The sequence below is a fragment of the Oncorhynchus masou genome, chromosome 16 (genome assembly GCF_036934945.1).
Source record: "Oncorhynchus masou masou isolate Uvic2021 chromosome 16, UVic_Omas_1.1, whole genome shotgun sequence".
Lineage (NCBI taxonomy): Eukaryota > Metazoa > Chordata > Actinopteri > Salmoniformes > Salmonidae > Oncorhynchus > Oncorhynchus masou.
The window spans coordinates 7,596,581-7,619,968 of NC_088227.1; the positions used below are offsets into that span (position 1 = coordinate 7,596,581).

Here is a 23,388-nt window from a genome sequence, read left to right on the forward strand (position 1 = left end):
TTGTTTCCTACCTTCACCACCTGGGGGTGGCCCGTCACGAAGTCCAGAACCCAGTTGCACACGGCTGTGTCAAGACCCAGGGACTCAAGCTTAATGATGAGTTTGGAGGGTACTATGGCGTTGAATGCTGAGCTGTAGGCAATGAACAGCATTCTTACATAGGTATTCCTCTTGTTCCGATGGGATTGGGCAGTGTGATGGCGATTGCATCGTCTGTGGACCTGTTTGGGCGGTAGCAAATTGAAGTGGGTCTCGGGTGACAGGTAGGGTGGAGGTGATATGATCATTGACTAGTCTCTCAAAGCGCTTCATGATGACAGAAGTGAGTGATACAGGGCGATAGTCATTTAGTTAATTAAGTCCTATATAAAGAGCTCCAGCCCATGAGAAAGCAAACACAAAAAATAATAATAGAATGGTATAAATACTTTTTCCACTGGAAAATACATGCATTGTAAGGCGATAAGCGTAGAGGTTTGAGCTGGTTTGACAGACCGTGTGTGTTGCAGTTGCTGGTTCGAGTCAGCACTGTAACCTTTGTGGAGCCCAGTCTGTCTGTGTTAGCCTCCCCTCAGCCCAAGCACAGGGCTCGAGAAGCGCTTCGCATCTTAAATCAGGAGTTTATCCTGCTGTAGTGTCTGTTTATGGATGGATATGGGGATGTAGAAAGACAGCTGGAGAACCTGGGACATAGCATGCCAGTGGAAGTCAACTGCAAGCTCTGTGTCTGCTGGGATAAAGAGTGAGAGGATATCTGCTAGTCATTTTACCTGGGGCTTACTGGGATGTTTGTTTGTTCTCTTCGCCGGATCGGTGCTAGCTGTAAAGAGGCTGATGAAGGAGGCTGCTGAACTGAGGGACCCCACAGAGCACTACCACGCCCAGCCACTGGAGGTGAGTCACACCTGGGACACCAAAACTCACTCGGGCTCATCAGCACCACAAACATCCCTGCCCTCCTCATTATCAACATAGTGTGTCATGGGTGTGTGCTTCCCTATATGTTTCTTACAAATTGACAAACAACCCCACACAAAACGCATAGAGAAGGGTGTGTTCTCTAGCTAGCTGGACCAATCATTGAAATGTGTTAATTTGACTGACTTGTTTTGCACCCGCAGGATAATCTGTTTGAGTGGCACTTCTCTGTCCGCGGACCCCCAGACTCGGATTTCGACGGTGGGGTTTACCACGGCAGGATCGTGCTGCCTCCGGAATACCCCATGAAGCCCCCCAGCATCATTCTACTCACAGTAAGCACCCAATAAACACACCCTCATATACACACACACTTATGAAGATATCCCCCTCTCTCGATCAATCACAGCCAATTATGTGTTAGTTGAAGTAACGATGAAGGGTAGCTAATCAAATGATCAAGGCTGGAAGATGGACAGCTATAGACATCTGGCCATAACCAACAGCCACATCTGGTTACATCACACCGAGCCACTACTGTCAGAACAAGACCTAGCTGTCTTTGCACGGTCATTGCCCTGTCACTGAGGTTTTGAATGGTTCTCTGGTGATGCACCAATAATAACCTGAAGAACCAATGACGGGCTGATAAAAGCCAGTGGATCCGAAAGGTTGTGACAGTCTTTATGCCCAGTCTCTTTTATTTTTTTCTTGTCTCAGCTCAGGCTGGCAGGTTTTTCTTGGTCTTTGAAGGCACTCTTTCTTTTTCTTAACATCTTTCTCTTAACATCCCATCCCTCCCATCAACCTCTACCACCCCCCTCTGTCGGTTTTCACTGTCTATTTGTTGCTTGTTCAGCCAAGTTGTCATAGGATCTTGATTACCATATCGCTGTCTATCATAGAAATCCTATAAATCACTACGCCATATTATATGTGTTCTATATGTAATTTTATAGTTATGCTTCTTTTTCAGCCCAATGGGAGATTCGAGGTGGGGAAGAAGATCTGTCTGAGCATCTCCGGCCACCACCCAGAGACATGGCAGCCATCTTGGAGCAGTAGGTATCCCTGTGGAACAGGTGTCACTGTGCCTGCTTTAACAGTATGGCTTCCTTCCTCACTGGCACTCGAGTTTGGATCCTCTGTCTCGCAAACACACGTGACTGCCCGCTTGATAACATCTTAGCCAACTACGCTACCGAAAACCTTGCAGTTCGGTAGTGCGAGTAGAGAAATGTCTAGCATAAGAGTCAGGTTACCAATCCAACACCGTTACACCTACAGCTATAGGCCGCCTCTAGCCTGTTCCCCCTACTCCTCCAGCTGCCACACCAAAACTTAGCCTAGCATCCCCACTCACTTGCTCTCTGCCTGGCGGGTACCAACAGGAAGAAATGAGACATAGCTGACATAGTTCCCAAAATGTTTTGCATACGGGATGATTTCTGTATTTTTGAATGTTTACATATCTTGAAAACTTGATTGCTGACAAGCAAAATATTTTGGGACTATGTCAAAAATGGACTAATGATACAAATACCAAAAGATTGTTTTTGGATGGAGTTTTCCTTTAAGACTTTTCGTTTGAATTTAAATGAAGGCAGATATGCAAATGTTGTTGTTTTTTTGCTCAACTTTGTTCTACATTGTTCTATCATTGGGCTTTTCTCCCACAATTTAAGAAGTCAAAACTGGAAGCGGCTGAAAATAAGCCTTCATAGGAGAACAAAGTAAATAAGATAAAGTTTTACTTGAAATATAGATTTGACACGCACGTCTTATTCACTCGCAATAATCTGTGTTGGCAGCAGGCAATCTGCTTCGTACCTTAAATCGCATATTTCCCATTTCTGGCGTGATTTCAGGTACCACCATTAAGTCATCCCTTTTCTGAGTATTCTCCTCATGTCACTCCATACCAAAAACATGAAAATGTTATCAGATAGAATTCAATGGGAGAATCTAGATGTTCCACACTGCATTTATTTCTATTACTTGAGGGGTATTTTGGATGAGCCAAAAAAAAGCTTAGTCCATAGTAAGGTTTAGGGAATTAATAACAGAATTTAATCATGTGGATAAACAGGTTGTGACAGACAACCTCCCCCTTTTGCCCTCCAGGGTCACATGGCAAAACAATGAGGCCATGCCCCAGAGATTGGACCTCCCCTGCTGGGTTTTTGATGTCTCAGATCCCCAGTACCAGCTCACTGTGGTGGAAAAGCTGGATAATAAGTTCCAGTAGAATCTCAAAGGCTGGGTCCCAAATACACTGAACAAAACCATTTCAAAGATTTTTCTGAATTACAGTTCGTATAAGGAAATCAGTCAATTGAAATCAATTCATTAGGCCCTAATCTATGGATTTTGCATGACTGGGAATACAGATATGCATCTGGTCACATATACCTAAAAAACAGGGATGTGGATCAAAGAACAAGTCAATATCTGGTGTTACCACCATTTGCCTCATGGAGTGCAACTCTTCTCCTTCACATAGAGTTGATCAGGCTATTGATTGTTGAATGTTGTTCCACTCCTCTTCAATGGCTGTGCCAAGTTGCTGGATATTGGCGGGACCTGGAACACGCTGTCGTACACATCGTTCCAGAGCATCCAAAACATGCTCAATGGGTGACATGTCTGGTGAGCATGCAGGCCATGGAAGAACTGGGACATTTTCAGCATCCAGGAATTGTGTACAGATCCTTGAAACATGGGGCCGTGCATTATTATGCTGAAACATGAAGTGATGGTGGTGGATGAATGAAACGATTATACAATCGGCCTCAGGATCTCATCACGTTATCTCTGTGTATTCAAATTGTCATCCATAAAATGCATTTGTGTTCGTTATCCGTAGCTTATGCCTGCCCATACCATAAATCCACCACCACCATGGGGCACTCTGTTCACAACGTTGACATCAGCAAACCGCTCGCCCACACAACACCATGCACAGTCTGCCATCTGCCTGGTTACAGTTTAAAACCAGGATTAATCTGTGAAGAGCACACTTCTCCAGCGTGCCAGTGGCCATCGAAGGTGAGCATTTGCCCACTGAAGTCGGTTATGACGCCAAACTGCAGTCAGGTCAAGACCTTGTTGAGGACGACGAGCAAGCAGATGAGTGTTTTGTGCATATGGAACATTTCGGGGATCTTTTATTTTAGCTCACGAAATATGGGACCAACACTTTAGATGTTGCATTTATATTTTTGCTCCGTATAGCACCCTATTCCCTTCATAGGCCTCTGGTCAAAAATACTATTAAAATACTATTAAAATACTATTAACTGCTGTTAAGAGTTGACAGACGGTATGAGTTTGCTTTTATTGTCTTTCATAACTTTTTTGTTTCTCCCTTTTTGTTTTTTCTCTTTCAGTCAGAACGGCACTAATAGCTATAATCGGATTCATGCCAACCAAAGGAGAGGGTGCAATCGGATCTCTTGATTATACCCCAGAGGAGAGGAGAGCCCTTGCCAAAAAGTAAGATTACATAGATTAGAGCTCTCCGCTGTTTACTCTCTTTCCAGTGCATTTACCCTGTGTGCACTAACGGATGGATGAGTGGTGCTGATAACAATGTTGTGAGAAGGGGGACACACACAACAGTCTGGAGTGAAATGTCTGTTTGCATTTTGTTTCAATGTGTCCCTAACCCTTACACGCATCATTACACAATACACACATTAGGCCTGTATGTATGTATGTTGGATACTGGTGTGGTACGCACTAGCTTTACATACATTTAGATGGACTAGCTGTACATGCAGAACCTACGGTGTTTGGCAGGCATTTGTTCAACAAAGTTGAGCGTAAAGCGTTGCTTATGCAAGCATGTCATGAAATTAACACCCTGGACACAGTGCATGTGCCTTCTACAAATAGCTATGCTCATTACCAGGGACACCAAGGCACCAGCATTGGACCTTATGAGATGGCAGCATTAGTGGCTGAGGGAAAGGGTCTCTGGCTGACACGTCTGGGCATCTTGATGCTCTTCTTCTCGCGTTGTTTACGGGTCTCTCCCTCTGAGGAAACTCGCACCGAGCTCTGACTTTGAGATGTATCAAGAGAGCAAAGGGTCCAGATGTTGCGTCCCAAATGGCACCCTGTTACCTTTTTTTGTTTGTTGAAAGGGCTCTGGTCAAAAGTAGTGCACTCTCAGGGGAATCGGGTGTTATTTGGACCGCAACCCAGCATCTGTTGTATTTAACATATCAGGACAGGGGTCTTTAACAACTGGCTGTTTAATTAACACATGAAGATGAGATGTGACACAGGAACATATCTCGGTCTATAAATACATACAGTGCACACCGTGGCTGTTTATCTTCCGGGATGAAAGAAAGGCCCGTTTCACGAAAGGCTGTCGTGGCTGCGGCTGAGAGAGCAACTTCGCTTTGATTCAGATCTCCCGTCTTGGTTGTCTCCGTGCCCTGTGGTAATTGTGAAAGCTGTCAGTCAACGTCGGGGCCAGGGGCACCCAGCAGGAAGCAGCGAAACAGGAGAATAATCCGTAGTTTTCAGAGTTGGCTCTGTTTCCTGACAGAAAAGTAAACTGATTGGGAAGTTTTGCCGGCTCCCAGACTGCTGTAATGACAAGTGTTGATAATAGTTAGAGGAGGAAAACATTTCAGATGGTTGTCTTTTCTGCCTATTAAAGCATGATTTTGGTTGGGGGGGGGGCAGCAACTCTTGGGATGTCATGCTTGACTTCGTTGATGGAATTGTAACTGTCAATATCGCTCTCCAAGCCACAGTTGAATATTTTCTTCACATAATGAGTTTCAATCCATACGTCTTGTCAAATTGTCTTGAGTCATCTTTGACTAACCAAAACTCCAAGAAGTTTCTCTAAGTTTTTGATTGTTGTGCTTGGACCTCCAGCCAAATGACTCTGAGCTCTATTTTAACAAACCTAGCGCAATGGTAAATCTTAGCGCTGGTGATAGCGTCATTGTTCAGTGTGTCAGAAATATTTGTTATTTTCACAACCGGAATTATGGGCTCAGTGGCGTGAAATTGCTGGGTTTTTGATGAATAAACAAGTTGTGTGTGTCGAAGCTTGGCCTCTCACTGGTCAATCAGAACTTGCGCCAAGGCTAAATATGTGGTTGCTTCATGTGGTGTATTTATGGTCTTTTATGTATTGCATTGTCATCACCTACAATTCAAATGTTGGTCTGTTATAGCCTAGTTCTTTAAGCAGCCTTCCCCGTGTTTGATAAATATGTTGAACATGTTTGCAGTCCACACTTATAATTGCAATGCTTCAATATGAACAGAGAATTTGATGTAAATGGCATGTTATAGAAGGGTCCAGACACTATTTAAATGTAGTTTTCATAGCTATTTTACTTGCTTTTGAGAAACTGACCCCCCCAACCAATGATTTAATTTCCTCATCTTCGTTGTGCAGTATGGGGGCGCTGAAAAAAACATGAACAAATTGTCATTCCGAACATTATCCGCAACGTTATATTCTATGGATAATAAGATCGTGGGAGCTGTTTTGTTAGAATCTCTCCTGGCTCAAAGTAGAGGAGATATTGACTGCATCACTACTTGTCTTTGTGCGATGTATTGATGTGTCACAAACGATCTGTTCAAACAGCTAACACACAGCTCAAACACCCATACAAGACATGCTACCCGTTGTCTCTTCACAGTCCCCAAGTCCAGAACAGAGGCTAGGAAACACACAATACTATATAGAGCCATGACTACATGGATCTCTCTTCCACCTCGTAACTCAAGCTAGCAGTAAAATTTGACAAAAAAAAACAACATAAAACAACACCTCAAGGAACCACACTCACTTACACACATTGCAATATTGTACATTTTATATTGTACATTAGTAATATAGAAGCAATGTACATGTGTATAATGCACAATGTCTTGTATGATGTTGGCTACTGTTTTAATATGATGCATTGTTTTATTCCTGTTTGGACCCCAGGAAGAGTAGCTGCTGCCTGGACAGATCGTACTAAATAATAAACGAAAACAAATCCAGGCCCTCTTTTTGCCTAGAGGACTGCTGGGGTGAATTATTTCCCATCATTTATACACAGAGTTTATATATTGAGTCACATGTTCTCTACCCGGCTTGTCAGATGAATCCATTTGACTACAGGAACACAAAGAAAGTTCAATGTAAACACTTCTGTCCATAACTCACACTCGCTGACCTTCTGACAGATCCCAGGACTTCTGCTGTGAGACTTGTGGCTGCTCCATGCACTTAGCCCTCCTGTCTCCCTCCCCCACAAACCCCAGCCCAGAGGACCAAGAAGACCAAGAGCTTGCCCAGCAGATCAACTTCAAGGTACAACTGCCTACCAGTCACAATCCTACCCCAGCCACGGTGTGGTGTTGTTTATTTATAATTGAGTCTAGTCAGTTTTCTTCTAAACCTTTTACCAGATGTCAGAACTGGATGAAACACGTGTTCCCATGTCTTAACCCATTTGTGCAGTCAAATACAGCAAAGATAGGGCTTTGCACCCGAGGAATGTTGTCTCAGCCCGCTGACAAGAGCTGGAGTACATTGTGTGTGACAGCAACCGTCAACTGTGTGTTTGTTCCTGCAGGCAGAGTCCAGGCAGGGCAGTGAGAGCACAGGGGCAGAGAGTGAGCCCCCCACAGAACCCCAGGGAGAGACATCCTCCTCGGGGAGACAGGAGGAAGAGGAGAACGCCCAGGCTGAGCAGGTGAGGAATGTCATCAGTGTTACAGTAGCTGGTGACGGACTGTGAGATCAGCCAATTTAAAATCCGGCAGCACTTTTTCCTGCTCCTGACATAGGATCCATTCAAGTCCCTTTCTGAGGCACTGTGAAAACAGACAGTTGGAAAGCGAGAGCGAGACGGCTGGTGGAGGAGATTACCCTGCACCACAAACCTCCCCACCTACACATATTTTAATAAGCAATCTCTGCCACCTACGTGGGCAGAGAAACAACTGCATACTGAAGGTATTTGCTATTCTAGGGGATTATTCATGTATTTGCTATTGAAAGAGGTTGATATGGTTGCGTAGTTGGCATGGTTGCACACGAATGTGCCACCTTGACGCAGACGACGTCCCGAAGACCGTTTTCTCCGGCGATTTTTGTCGTTCTTATTCCCGAGCCATTAAATGAAAGAGTTATTTATGAGAGGAGTGGCGGGGGTGTCCTGGGGGGGTCCCCCGACGCTCCAGAATGGGGTATAAAAGGGAGAACATGGCAATGTCGTTACCCCGTAAATGATCCCTAATCTCTCATAGTGCTTTATGTAATGTCGTGGCTCCACTGTGCTGCATCAGCCTCTGTCACTCACTCAGGGAACAGCACTTTTTTTCCTTTAAAAAAAAAATCAATGTGTTTAATGGCTCGGGAAGTAATCAATCTGTATGATGACGGTGCAGGCAGCACTCTGCTCTCTGGCCCTCCAGGTTCTTCACTGTGCGCCAACCCGCTGCCAGTGAGGCATGATGCCCCTTTCGAGCAGTCCCCTATGACAACACTCATGATAACTGATGTTTTCTTATAAGCCGATTTTACAGCTAGATATCAGTGTTATGATGTGTCATTTAGTAGCACCATTATTTATTAGGAGAAGGTGATAGCAATTTTGAGATTGCTGTTTCCAAGCATGGTGAAGATGAATGAAGGGATTATGTTTCTTCATACTTCATACAATAGGGTCTATGTGGATTTGGATTCAATCCCACTGAACTGACCTGAGTAGGAGAGAAAGAACGGGGATAGTTCAAATAAAAAAATGGACTTACCATCTGCTGCTGGATGCGGTAACAAACGACCGATGTAACCTCTGGCCGGGAGAGGGACCATTCTGGTCCTGTGGTTATCCCACACCTTGACTGCATCATCACGGTCTGCCTTGCTCTTCCTATGTCAAACTGAACAGAGTGATAATGGCATGATTATAGGCCGTTGTTCTCTACTCTGTCCCCCAGTGTCTGTCTCTCTACGCGCGCGCCCTCCCTGGCCTGCAGCCATCCCCTAACCAGGAGGCGTGAGATTGAGCTTTCTCTCTCTGTGTAAAACCTGAGCTGTACCCTATTGCTCTTTGTTTAGTCATCACCCTTTAAAGCAACTTTAAATAAGACTGTTTCCCCTTTAAAACAATCAACGGTAGCCTTTTTAGTTGCTATGACCTTAGTGTATTTTCATGGCTGCAACTTAAGTGTTATTCCCAAGACCAACTGTGAACCAATATGCACATTTGCTGAGAAGCTCATGAATTAAACGCGTTTTGCTGTGTAGTAGCACCATGTCTCTGGTGGTGGGAAAAACCGATGTGCTTCTAGAAAGATGGCCCATAGTGTGTGTGTGTGTGCTCATGCAGTGTGTGTGTGTGTGTGCTCATGCAGTGTGTGTATGTGTGTTGGTCCACTGTCTGATCCTGTATATGATATGCTGTGCTCCTTGCAGGCCGAGGCGGCTCCACCTCCCAGTGAGGAGGAGACGAGTCCACCAGCCTCCAGCACCCACCAGCGCCGGGCCCAGCAGCAACAGAGAGACCAGATAGAGCCACCCAGCAGGCCCACTTTCCCCCACACCGCCGCCCCCCACCCTCCTCAGGACACCAGCCATACGGGCTCTGTGGTGCTCATTGTGGTGCTCGCCCTGCTCCTGGCTGCCCTCATCTTCCGCAGGGTCTACCTGACCAACGAGTACAAGTTTGACTACGAGCTGTGACAAAACTAACCTTAACCTCCCCAGCCCCACCACCCCCCTGAGTCGAGTGAGTCAACCGCCCCTCCTATCACCTGACCTGACACCCTAGCTGGCAACAAACTGACTTTCTCTTTACCGTGGGCTTCAAAGAGGGCTTGGTTTACAATGAGGGTAACTTTCATTCCTGTGGAGGATGGGGTTGACTCAACACCACAACACCTCCCAAGGTGTCTTCTATTACCTTGAATTGACTCTAGAGTGTACTACATTTTTTAGAATGGGAGTATTGTATCTAAACCTTCCCAGAGGAGAGACACTGTATCAGACCTGGGTTCAAATACTATTTAAAATATTTCAAATACTTTGTTTTTGCTCTAGCCTGCATGGGATGCCAGTTGTTTTTTGTTTTGGAATTATTATATTGGGACATGTAGCCAGGCAAGCTCAAGCAACCACAGATAAAGTATGTGAAATTATTTCAAATAATATTTGAACCCAGGTCTGATCTAGCTCTCCTTTTTAATTTGTCAGGCATCTGTTTATCATAGGAATTGCTGATTTGCTCTCAATATTTAAACAAGACAATACTGTCATATAACATGTAAACAATGAAGGCTATTAAATTGTTTGTCTCAAAATTATTATTTAATTGTGCAAAGGGAAGTAATATGATTAACATTTTGTATACAGATAAGATGCTGACAATTTCTGCTCAACTGTTATGTCGTTTACATATCTGACTGCCTAGCCAATGCTCTGGCTGTTCCTACTTTGCAATAGCAGATACAACCTAGCTAGTATACATACTCTGTCAATCTTATAGCCTGAGTGCCAGTCTGTTTCTGCTCTCTTGACAACTCCTTGTCACTCAATTTCATGAGCTTAAAGGAAAGGGAGATTTTAAGAGACTGTACGACTATAGCCTATCTTTTTAAGTCCTCAAAAGAAATAGGATTGGGGACTAATGCAGAGGTTTAAATGTTGTGTGCACATTTTACTTCAGAGCAAATAAAATGACCAGAATAGGGCCTCTCTGAGTTTGAAACATGTAAGACAGCTTGATTCATGTCTCAAGATGTAATTTAGACATATATCCATCTCTTCAGACTGTATTTGAACCATACATACAGTGGGTTTGAACATTGTATCAGAAAATAAATGCCTTGGAATTTTTTTCATTTCTTTCTGTGTCATGACGGATGGCTGAAAGTAACACTTAGTTATCCATCTCTGCACAAACCATTCAGTAATCTGGAGAGTTGATACACATAAAGGATCACATTTCATCAACCAGTAAGTTTTATCTAAAATATGTACAGTGCATTTGAAAGTATTCAGACCTTGACTTCTGACATTTTGTTAAGTTTCAGCCTTATTCTAAAATGTATTAAATAGTTTTTTCCCTCATTGATCTACACACGCTACCCCTAAATGACAGAGCAAAAACAGAGTTTTAGAAATGCTTGCAAATTTACTTAAATGAGACACAAGTATTCAGACCCTTTACTCAGTACTTTGTTGAAGCACCTTTGGCAGCGATTTAAAGCTTCAAGTCTTCTTGGGTATGATGCTACAAGATTGGCACACCTGTATTAGGAGAGTTTATCTCATTCTTTGCAGATCTTCTCAAGCTCTGTCAGGTTGGATGGGGAGTGTCGCTGCACAGCTATTTTCAAATCAAACTTTGTCACATGCGCCGAATACAACAAGTGTAGACCTTACCGTGAAATGCTTTACAAGCCCTTAACCAACAATGCCCTTCAAGAAGAGTTAAGAAAATATTTATGTAAACAGAAGTAAAAAAATATATAAAAAGGAACGCCATAACGAGGCTACATACAGGGGGTACAGGTACCGAGTCTGTGTGCGGGGGTACAGGTCAGAGGTGATTTGTACATGTAGGTAGGGGGGAAGTAACTATGAAGCTGTTAAGCAGCCTTTTGGTCCTAGACTTGGTGCTCCGGTACCGCTTGCTGTGCGGTAGCAGAGAAAACAGTCTATGACTGGAGTCTCTGTCAATGTTATGGGCTTTCCTCTGACACCGCCTATTATATAGGTCCTGGATTCCAGGAAGCTTAGCCCCGGTGATGTACTGGGCCGTACGCACTATCTGTAGCGCCTTACGGTCAGATGACGAGCAGTTGCCATACCAGGTAGTGATTCAGCAGGTCATGATGCTCTTGATGGTGCAGCTGTAGAACTTTTTGAGGATCTGAGGACCCATGCCAAATCTTTTCGGTCCTGAAAGGGAAAGGTTTGGTCGTGCCCTCTTCATGATTGCTTTTGTGTGTTTTGACCATGATAGATCGTTGGTGATGTGGACACCAAGGAACTTAACTCTCGTAGGGATGGTGCCATTTTCAGGTCTCTCCAGAGACGTTCGATCGGGTTCAAGACCGGGCTCTGGCTGGGCCACTTAAGGACATTCAGAGACGTGTCCCAATGCCACCCCTGCGTTGTCTTGGCTGTGGTCTTAGGGTCGTTGTCCTGTTTGAGAGGTGAACCTTCACCCCAGTCTTCATCAAAGGTTCTCTACTTTGCTCTGTTCATCATTCTCTCGATCCTGACTAGTATCTCAGTCCCTTCCACTGAAAAACATCCCCACAGCATGATGTTGCCACCACCATGCTTCACCGTAGGGATGGTGCCAGGTTTCCTCCAGACGTGACACTTAGCATTCAGGCCAAAGAGTTTAAACTTGGTTTCATCAAACCAGAGAATGTTGTTTCTCATGGTCTGAGAATCCTTTAGGTCCCTTTTGGCAAATTCCAAGCGGGCTGTCGTGCTTTTTACTGAGTGGCTTCCGTCTGGCCACTCTACCATAAAGGCCTGATTGGTGGTGCTGCACAGATGGTTGTCCTTCTGGTAGTTTCTCCTATCTCCACAGAGTAACTCTGGAGCTCTGTCAGAGTGACCATCGGGTTCTTGGTTACCTCCCTGATCAAGGCCCTTCTCACCCGATTACTCAGTTTGGCTGGGCGGTCAGCTTTAGAAAGAGTCTTGTTGGTTCCAAACTTCTTCCATTTAAGAATGATGGAGGCCACTGTGTTCTTGGGGACCTTCAATGCAGCATAAATGTTTTGGTACCCTTCCCCAGATCTGTGCCTCTACACCATCCTGTCTCTGAGCTCTATGGACAAGTCCTTCAAACTCATGGAATGGTTTTTGCACTGACATTTACTGTCAACTGTGGGACCTTATAGACAGGTGTGTGCCTTTCCAAATCATGTCCAATCAATTTAATTTAACACAGGTGGACTCCAAGTTGTAGAAACATCTTAAGGGTGATCAATGGAAACAGGATGCAACTGAGCTCAGTTTTGAGTCTCAATGGATCTGAATAGTTAAGTAATTAATGTATTTTTCAGGGGTTTTTGCAAACATTTCTAAAAAACTGTTTTCGCTTTGTCATTATGTGGTATTGTGTGTAGATTGAGGAAAACATTTAATTGAATCGATTTTAGAATAGGGCTGCAACAGTAATAAAATGTGGAAAAAGTGAAGCGGTCTGAATACTTTCTGAATGCACTGTATATTAGGATATGCACTTGCTGTTGATATACTTGATTCCATGCCTGTTATATTATAGTTACATGCGTAGTGCTTTCTGAGTTGTTACTGAGAGGTTTAATAAGAACAGGCGCCATATATCTACGTTGTGGTTTTTCGACAAGCGCCAGACACCTGTGAGAATTCTTACATCAGTTGATCGAGGATTCCCTGTGTCATGTAAACGTCTTCCCACCGTGAAATGGTTGCCAATCAACTTCACACGGACACCCTGGAATGTGGTCATGTCATTATACTGTAGCTAAACAAGAGCTGTTGCTGAAGCTGCGCGCTCGGTGCCTTGGTTTGGAGCGCTTGGAAACCAACCACTGTAGACCGTGGACCAATCAGGGAGCAATAAGCGGGACAGGCCGCTTGGACTCGTGAACAGTGGTTATTACTTATTCAACCGGCAAACTGCCTCACTACAATGCTTGCGAACAAAATATGCTATAATGCTCAAACCATTGCGGACGTGGATTAAAGGGATCGCTTCACTCATTCGAAGACTGAGTTTTCACACATAATGCCTTATATTAAGTTTTTGTTCTTACTTTTTTGCATGATACTTATCGGGGAATGCCGAAAGCACAAAAGTAGGAATAGGCGGTGGTCCGGCGCGGTGGAATCTTACAAGCATGGCGCGTAAGTACCTGGATCCTTACCCGTTTTGAGAGTCCATCCAAATGTGTTTCCATCTTTCACTCTTTCGTTTGCACTTTAAAACAACTGGAGGTCTTCATGCCATCCCCTTTCTTTGTTTCGTTGGTTAAATTCCACACTTGTGGAACCCTACGTTCCGTTTGATGTAGCCTAATACTGGGCTATTTATTCGACCACATTTTTTTTTACATTGAAAATGATTTATGGCTCGTTTCACTAATGTTAAACCCGTTATAGTCGTTAACACGGAGACTGTATGCAAATATTAGCCTCGGTGGGGTGGTCTCGACTCGAACACGCACGGTGCCCGTGCGTAAAGATGATCCAGAGCGCAGTGCGCATATGATGGAAGGATGCAATCAATGGATGGACTCTGCATGAGCAGAGATGTCATGAATCATCACTATCTGCAAGCGTGATCATCCATGCCATTCATCTGAACTTTGCGTCATTATTCTGCATCGTGCTTCACTGACTTGTGCCGTTCTCCCCTTCAGATGACCAGTGATGTGTTCCGTCATTGTTAATAATCTTATCTGTGAAATGAGACGCGATCCCACTGCGAGACTGTTCAATGACACAAAGCTCTCAAATGCACTTGAAGTAGGCTTCAGTAAGGGCAGAACATGGTTCATATAATCTGCAAGATTTAACAGTTCCATGGGGACAGTGGATTAATCGGATTCTCAGGATCCCCCGCTGTATTACAAGTAGCTAACCAATTATGTTATTCTTGTATATTTAGTTATAACATGAGACATTTTTGTCCCGTAGACAGTTATAGGATTACAATTACAAATCAACCCCTATAGCATGAAGTGGCAGGGGACAATGTGCGGTTCATTATTAACTCTTGTGTTGTCTTAACATTCTGTATACTCCCCTTGTCCCAAGGGTAAAAAATGACCCACCTTCACTAAACCCCTAAAATAAAGCATCTTAGTTGAATTTTAAACCCCAAATCTATTTTGCATGAAGAAACAACCTCCTCACAATGCAGAACGATTGCATTTAAATCAGTGGACATCACTGGTTTTTATTACAACACACCCTTCATAATAGTTTTTTTTGCTAAAGTAGAGGTTAGTTATTATTATTGCTAAATGTACTGCATAGGTGTAAACATTACTTTTTTTAGCAAGAGGTAGCACTTGTATAGCCTAAGAAAGTAGCAGATATGTGCTGAAAGTAGTTTTGAATACATTTTATTGAAGGGAAACAATAACAGTCTTTAACTTTTTTGGCAACTTAGTCATATTCTTATATCCACTGTACAAGGAGGAACTCAACGACAAAATACTAGTCTTCTCCCATTTTTTAACCATTGCCCCACCCACAAGGTGTATAAACAACAACAACAAATAAGAATAAAATAGGATAATTGATACAACAACAAAAAACGTGAAGAACATAAATCAATCAACTGTAATTAGCACACGTAGGACAGTATGCAAGTGTGTGTGCATGGACTTTGCAGATGTATTTCTCACATGTGCAGCACATAGTATTTGTTTTACAGTCCTTTGGGGGGCAGAATTGGCATGTCCTCCTCTTGCCTGGCTCAGCTGCAGCCTCAGGTGGATCAGGACAAGATTCAGCCCCCTGAACAGCTTTCACAAGCGCTGCAGAGGCTGCTGTGCGGGGGAGGTGCTCCCTCCTTTGAATGTGTGGGGTTACAAGTGCCTTTCCCAGCGGCTCCAGGAACACCCTCCTCTTGTTCCGCTTATCGGGCATCCAGGTAGTGTTGATCTTGTTCCATATCACGAAGGCATTGTATGAGGACACATCGATGATGTTATGGAAGATAGGGCCAGTGGGCAGTCATCCTCCTGCAGCTGTAAGTTCCAATCACCTTGCCCAGGTTGTCCACACCTCCTTTGTTGTGGTTGTAGTCCAGGATGATGGCTGGATTCCTGTCCTCACGATCACTGATCTCAGCTGTTTTGTGCAGTGTGCTCAGGAGGACCACATTCTTGTTCCTCTATGGGAGGTAAGAAACTAAAGTGGTGGTGGGGGTGAAGGCAAACTTTGATGAGAAGGCCTCTCTTCCCCTTGTTGTGAGGAGTGCAGGGGAGAGCTTAGGCTTGTTCTTTCTAACTGTGCCAACCATGGTGATCTTCCTCTTCAGGAGCTGCTGACTGAGTTCATAAGAGGTGAAGAAATTGTCACACATGACATTGTGCCCCCTCAGTCCATCTGTGACATCAAGCACAACCCACATCCGCTGGTTCCTCTCCAGGCCTCTGGTGGTCGGCTTCCCTGTGAAGACTTGCATCTTCCAAACGTAGCTGGATTGTGCGTCAAAGGCCACCCATATCTTGATGCCATACTTTGCTGGCTTGCTGGGCAAAAGAGATTACTATCAGTAATTAGTATCAGTGTCACAGAAAACAATCACATAAATCAAGGATATTACAGCAATACATAACAAAATTAACACTGAAAATCACTTACATTACAGATATGAAAATAAAAATGTACCTCTGAATGGAACCAGTTGCTCATCCACTGTTACTTCAGGCCCAGGGTTGTAGAGGTATGGCAGATGCTCCACCCACTTCTCCCAGACTTGCAGGTCTTGCCTCATGGTTATCAAATCATAACATTCTTGAGAATGTGTGAAAGACGTTCAGTTGCATCGTGGCATGGAAAATCGCCCTTCCACTCTCTGCATTGCAGAGACTACATGTAGACTCGCCTCGGGACCTATACACACCCAATGTAGGCACGCAGGTCAATCTCATCCATCCCTTTCCAGTTGTCTCCATATTTACGGAAACCCTCCAAATCTGATTTACTACCTGTACGTGCACTCATGGCTTCAGCAAAGAGAGAACTGGGGAGACTGTCATCTGCAGCACCTTTATAGCCTCTGACTGCATTCCCCATTAGTAAACAAAAAGTCATCCAATTTCAAGTTGAAAAAATATCATTTCTGGGGTTTTCTCTGCTGTTAAACATAGTGGCTGGTCATGTTTTACCCTTTAAGACAACACAAAGGTTAATTGTGCAAAATCATAAACACCAAGTGTGCATACCTGGATACACTGCGAAGGCTGGCACGGTCTAATTGGTTGTCTGATGGCCTAATTTGCCTCCATTTACTCAATAATTGCAACCCCTTCTATTTTGGGAGAGCCTTGAACAGAAATTGGCCCTGGCATTTCTAACACACCGGCCCATTCCTTTCCTTGACGCTCCCACACCGGCCCCAACACAGGCCCAATTCTTTCCATGAGGCTCTCATTATTAGCCTAAACCAAATTTGGAGCTACAAACCCAAGTTAGACATGCCGTCTTGGGCTAAAAATGGACCAGCCCATTTGGCATTTGCTTGAAATGCCAAAAGGCCAGTCCGCCCCTGCCCTTGAAACTGGTGCAAAATGCCTAAATAGATGGGAGTCTGTTCGGAAGTCTTCCCTGTCTTCCCTTAACTTTATACCCACAGAACATATAATGTTTACAGAGTATGGAAACGAACTTCCACCCATATTATCCTCAAACGACAAACGTATCATGTGGGTTAGATAAACTCACTTTGACAGCAAAGCATGTTTCTCCTGATTCTCTGAGGGCACATACACCCACACACATTGCGGTTATGCTCATGCAGACAAATGGCCCATAAACAGTAAAGCTCAAGTCTCAATGCTGATTTTAAAAAAACACCCGACACCACACCTTGAACATGACAGAAATAATGTTTTTTTAAGGTCAGGGCCCGGTTTCCCAAAAGCATCTTAAGGCTAAGTTCATCGTTAGAACCTTCGAAGGAGCATCGCTAAATCTCAGATCTGTTTCCTAAAACCATCGTTATTAACATTGTACTTGGAAACGCTTGTAATCTAATGCCTGCCTCAGACTACTTGTAGAACAGCTCTACGTCATTTGATGCTTTTTTGGCCTCCTATTAATGTGTGGATCATCCATTTTGGATGGTATGTTACGAATTACAATTCGTATGATATTGTACAATTTAGCGAAATCTACGATATGTTACAACATTTCTAAACATATGAAATGTTACAAATTCTAACATGTTGTGGCTAACATTTGCTAACACACTAAGTCGCAGTAAGTAGTTGCCCAGGATGAGATTTGAACACACAACCTTTGGATTCCTAGACATTTGTATTATATGCCTGCCCGTCTGCCTGTCCAGCCATCCAGAGTCAGCCTAACCAACCACCGTCTTTTTGTTTTTACCTTAGGTAACCTTGTATCTTATGTAACCACACCAAACATAACATCATGCTAATTTGGGTGTCCCGGATTGACGTTTACTATGTTACATCTAGTCTATGAGACCAGTCTGGAATGATGCATTGTTTAAACACCAGTAAACCTAAATTCAATCACTATCAGGAAACCTGGCCCAGGAATGTTAACCATAACTTCCATTGCTGTTTAGTCCATTGCGCAACATCCATATCTTGGTTTCAGATTTCCTGCCAATTGATCATATTTAAAAAAGTCACACATGTGTTGTAAAGTCTGTGTTCTTACTCTTATTCATTCTGGGCTCGGTTTCCTGTTAGAGATGGAACCTATAACTGTGGGGCGGCAGGTAGCTTAGTGGTTAGATCTTTGGGCCAGTAATCGAAAGGTTGCTAGATTGAATCCTCGAGCTGACAAGGTAAAAATCTGTCGTTCTGCCCCTGAATAAGGCAGTCCACTGTTCCTAGGCTGTCACTGTAAATAATAATGTGTTTCTTAATTGACTTTAAAAATAAAGCAATGATCCGTCGTGTACTCCACACACAGAGATACATACAAAGCTCTCCCTCGCCCTCCATTTGGCAAATCTGACCATAATTCCATCCTCCTGATTACTGCATACAAGCACAAATGAAAGCAGGAAGCACCACTATAGATCAATAAAAAAGTGGTCAGATGAAGCAGATGCTAAGCTACAGGACTGTTTTGCTATCACAGACTGGAATATGTTCCGGGATTCCTCCAATGGCATTGAGGAGTACACCACATCTGTCATTGGCTTCAGCAATAAGTGCATCGATGACGTCGTCCCCACAGTGACCGTATGTACATACCCCAACCAGAAGCCATGGATTACAGGCAGCACCCACACTGAGCTAAAGGCTAGAGCTGCCGCTTTCAAGGGGCGGGACTCTAACCCGGAAGCTTATAAAAAATCGTGCTATGCCCTCCGACGAACCATCTAACAGGCAACGCTTGTTTGAGTCGTACTAGACCGGCTCTGACGCTCGTTGGATATGGCAGGGCCTGCAAACCATTACAGACTACAAAGGGAAGCACAGCCGGGAGCTGCACAGTGACATGAGCCTACCGGACGAGCTAAACTACTTCTATGCTCGATTCAAGGCAAATACCACCGAAACATGCATGAGAGCACCAGCTGTACTGGAAGACTGTGTGATCACGCTCTTCGCAGCTGATGTGTGTAAGATCTTTAGACAGGTCAATATTCACAAGACCACAGGGCCAGATGGATTACCATGACGTGTACTCTGAGCATGCGCTGACCAACTGGCAAGTGTCTTCACTGACATTTTCCACCTCTCCCTGACTAAGTCTGTAATACCAACATGTTTCAAGCAGACCACCATAGTCCCTGTGCCCATAAACACTAAGGTAACCTTCCTAACCTAGCCATGAAGTGCTTTGAAAGGCTGGTCATGGCTCACATCAACACCATCATCCCAGAAGCCATAGACAAACTCCAATTTGCATACCGCCCCAACAGATCCACAGATGATGCAGTCTCTATTGCACTCAACACTGCCCTTTCCCACCTGGACAAACGGAGCACCTATGTGAGAATGCTATTCATTGACTACAGATCAGTGTTCAACACCATAGTGCCCTCAATGCTCATCATAAGCTAAGGACCCCGGTACTAAACACCTCCCTTTACAACTGGATCCTGGACTTCCTGACGGGCCGCCCCCCAGGTGGTAAGGGTAGGTAACAACACATCCGCCACGCGGATCCTCAACACAGGGGCTCCTCAGGGGTGGGTGCTCAGCATCTTCCTGTACTCCCTGTTCACTCATGATTGCACGGCCAGGCACGACTCCAACACCATCATTAAAATTGCCGATGACACAACAGTAGTAGGCCTGATCACTGACAACAACGAGACAGCCTATAGGGAGGAGGTCAGAACTGGCCATTTGATGCCAGGACAACAACCTCTCCCTCAATGTGATCAAGACAAAGGAGATGATTGTGGACTACAGGCAAAAGAGGACCGAGCATGCCCCCATTCTCATTGACGGGGCCGCTGTGGAGCAGGTTGAGAGCTTCAAGTACCTTGGTGACCACATCACCAACAAACTAACATGATCCAAGCACACCATAACAGTCGTGAAGTGGGCATGACAAAACCTATTCCCCTCAGGAGACTGAAAAGATTTGGCATAGGTCCTCAGATCCTCAAAAGGTTCTACAGCTGCACCATCGAGAGTATATATATATCCCATTTAGCAGACGCTTTTGTCCAAAGCGACTTACAAGTCGGCTGGGGCCACTACTTTTACATATGGGTGGCCCCAGCGGGAATCGAACCCACGACGCTTGGCGTTGCAAGCGCCATGCTCTACCGACTGAGCCACACAGGACCCAGTATGGTTGACTGGTTGCATCACTGCCTGGTATGGCAACTGCTCGGCCTCCGACCGCAAGACTCTACAGAGGGTAGTGCGAACGGCCCAGAACCTCACTGGGGCCAAGCTTCCTGCCATCCAAGACCTCTATACCAGGCGGTGTCAGAGGAAGGCCCTGAAAATTGTCAAAGACTGCAGTCACCCTAGTCATAGACTGTTCTCTCTGCTACCACACGGCAAGTGGTACCGGAGCGCCAAGTCTAGGTCCAAGAGGCTTCTAAACAGCTTCTACCCCCAAGCCATAAGACTCCTGAACATCTAGTCAAATGGCTACCCAGACTATTTACATTGCTCCTCCCCCCTCCCCTCTCCACACCACTGTCACTCTCTGTTGTCATCTATGCATAGTCACTTTAATTAACTCTACCTACATGTACATACTACCTCAACTATCTGGTGCTCCCGCACATTGACTCCGTACCGGCACCCCCTTGTATATATATTGTTATTTTTTACTGCTGCTCTTTAATTACGATGTTACTTTTCTCTTATTCTTATCCATATTTTTTGAAACTGCGCTGTTGGTTAGGGGCTTGTAAGTAAGCGTTTCACCGTAAGGTCTACTACGCCTGTTATATTCAGCGCATATGACTTTTGATTTGATTTGAACTGGAATGAGATAAACTTTATATGATCTTTCACCCTCTCTACTCTGATAGACATGAGCCAGCGCTGCACTCAATCATTTATTTACTCGCCAGAAGGGTTTTGAAGGAACTGCAGCACCCCGGATCAATTTAAATACATCTTCAGAAATAAATGAAATAATTCAGAATAGTCTACTACACCACAAGAAGGCCTATTATTTAGCCTCAGAGGATCAACAGTTTATTTATTTTTAAATAGCCTAGTTGTGGATTGGTGCCCAGTAAAGAGTCAGGATAGTCCTCATATTGCAGCCTAAAACATGTGTCTCAACACACCTAGGCAATTATTGATGGGTTCAAGACAAGGTGGTTTTTATTGATCTCAGATTCCCAGTTTGTCCGTGTCAAAGTAGCCTGCCATTTTGATCATTTGTTCAGTATTAAAAAAGATTCTGCCAACATCTCCAGTCATGTAAAATGAAGTAGAATTGCATGAAATGCGTTTACACAAGGCACACACACACACACACACACACACGTTTTGTTCCGGCACCTCCCGATTCACAAATTAAGCACTGAGGTTAGGGATAAGGGGTTAGGGGAAGGGTTAGCTAAAAGGTTTAGGGTTAGGGTTAGGGGAAGGGTTAGCTAAAAGGGTTAAGGTTAGGGTTAGGGGAAGGGTTAGCTAAAAGGTTTAAGGTTAAGGTTAGGTGAAGGGTTAGCAAGTAGGGTAAGCTAACATGCTAAATACCTAAAAAGTAGTTAGTATTTGCTAATTAGCTAAAATTTTACATGATGAGATTCAAACTCACAACCTTTGGGTTGCTAGATGTTCGTGTTACATGCCCATCCCTACCAACCACCATCCTTTTGTTTTTCCCTTAAGTAACCATCTGTCTTATGTTACCATACCCTATGTAACACATCATACTACATTGAGTGTCTTGGATTTACGTACAGAATAATACGAAATGCTCTGGGACCAGGTTGGATAGGTCTATCGATTGCACATACAGTGCCTTGCGAAAGTATTCGGCCCCCTTGAACTTTGCGACCTTTTGCCACATTTCAGGCTTCAAACATAAAGATATAAAACTGTATTTTTTTGTGAAGAATCAACAACAAGTGGGACACAATCATGAAGTGGAACGACATTTATTGGATATTTCAAACTTTTTTAACAAATCAAAAACTGGAAAATTGGGCGTGCAAAATTATTCAGCCCCCTTAAGTTAATACTTTGTAGCGCCACCTTTTGCTGCGATTACAGCTGTAAGTCGCTTGGGGTATGTCTCTATCAGTTTTGCACATCGAGAGACTGAAATTTTTTCCCATTCCTCCTTGCAAAACAGCTCGAGCTCAGTGAGGTTGGATGGAGAGCATTTGTGAACAGCAGTTTTCAGTTCTTTCCACAGATTCTCGATTGGATTCAGGTCTGGACTTTGACTTGGCCATTCTAACACCTGGATATGTTTATTTTTGAACCATTCCATTGTAGATTTTGCTTTATGTTTTGGATCATTGTCTTGGTCTTTTGCAGACTCCATCAGGTTTTCTTCCAGAATGGTCCTGTATTTGGCTACATCCATCTTCCCATCTATTTTAACCATCTTGCCTGTCCCTGCTGAAGAAAAGCAGGCCCAAACCATGATGCTGCCACCACCATGTTTGACAGTGGGGATGGTGTGGTCGGGGTGATGAGCTGTGTTGCTTTTACGCCAAACATAACGTTTTGCATTGTTGCCAAATAGTTCAATTTTGGTTTCATCTGACCAGAGCACCTTTTTCCACATGTTTGGTGTGTCTCCCAGGTGGCTTGTGGCAAACTTTAAACAACACTTTTTATGGATATCTTTAAGAAATGTCTTTCTTCTTGCCACTCTTCCATAAAGGCCAGATTTGTGCAATATATGACGGATTGTTGTCCTATGGACAGAGTCTCCCACCTCAGCTGTAGATCTCTGCAGTTCATCCAGAGTGATCATGGGCCTCTTGGCTGCATCTCTCATCAGTCTTCTCCTTGTATGAGCTGAAAGTTTAGAGGGACGGCCAGGTCTTGGTAGATTTGCAGTGGTCTGATACTCCTTCCATTTCAATATTATCGCTTGCACAGTGCTCCTTGGGATGTTTAAAGCTTGGGAAATCTTTTGTATCCAAATCCGGCTTTAAACTTCTTCACAACAGTATCTCGGACCTGCCTGGTGTGTTCCTTGTTCTTCATGATGCTCTCTGCGCTTTTAACGGACCTCTGAGACTATCACAGTGCAGGTGCATTTATACGGAGACTTGATTACACACAGGTGGATTGTATTTATCATCATTA

The 23,388-nt window shown here is 44.1% G+C and overlaps 2 protein-coding genes across 2 annotated transcripts in view; both read left to right on the top strand.

The window, feature by feature from the left end:
- The window catches only part of LOC135557397 (ubiquitin-conjugating enzyme E2 J1-like), a 29,686-nt gene extending 18,894 nt beyond the window's left edge, over positions 1-10,792 (top strand). Inside the window, exons 2-8 of the mRNA XM_064990625.1 lie at positions 821-894; positions 1,122-1,253; positions 1,895-1,979; positions 4,308-4,413; positions 7,135-7,261; positions 7,527-7,646; positions 9,374-10,792. Of these exons, the coding sequence (XP_064846697.1) occupies positions 821-894; positions 1,122-1,253; positions 1,895-1,979; positions 4,308-4,413; positions 7,135-7,261; positions 7,527-7,646; positions 9,374-9,640 (911 nt within the window). The 3' untranslated portion in view covers positions 9,641-10,792. The remainder of the gene's footprint in view (positions 1-820; positions 895-1,121; positions 1,254-1,894; positions 1,980-4,307; positions 4,414-7,134; positions 7,262-7,526; positions 7,647-9,373) is intronic.
- A 2,830-nt stretch (positions 10,793-13,622) lies between these two features.
- Positions 13,623-23,388, top strand: part of LOC135557399 (gamma-aminobutyric acid receptor subunit rho-2-like) — a 28,281-nt gene continuing 18,515 nt past the window's right edge. Inside the window, exon 1 of the mRNA XM_064990627.1 lies at positions 13,623-13,813. Within this exon, the coding sequence (XP_064846699.1) occupies positions 13,695-13,813 (119 nt within the window). The 5' untranslated portion in view covers positions 13,623-13,694. The remainder of the gene's footprint in view (positions 13,814-23,388) is intronic.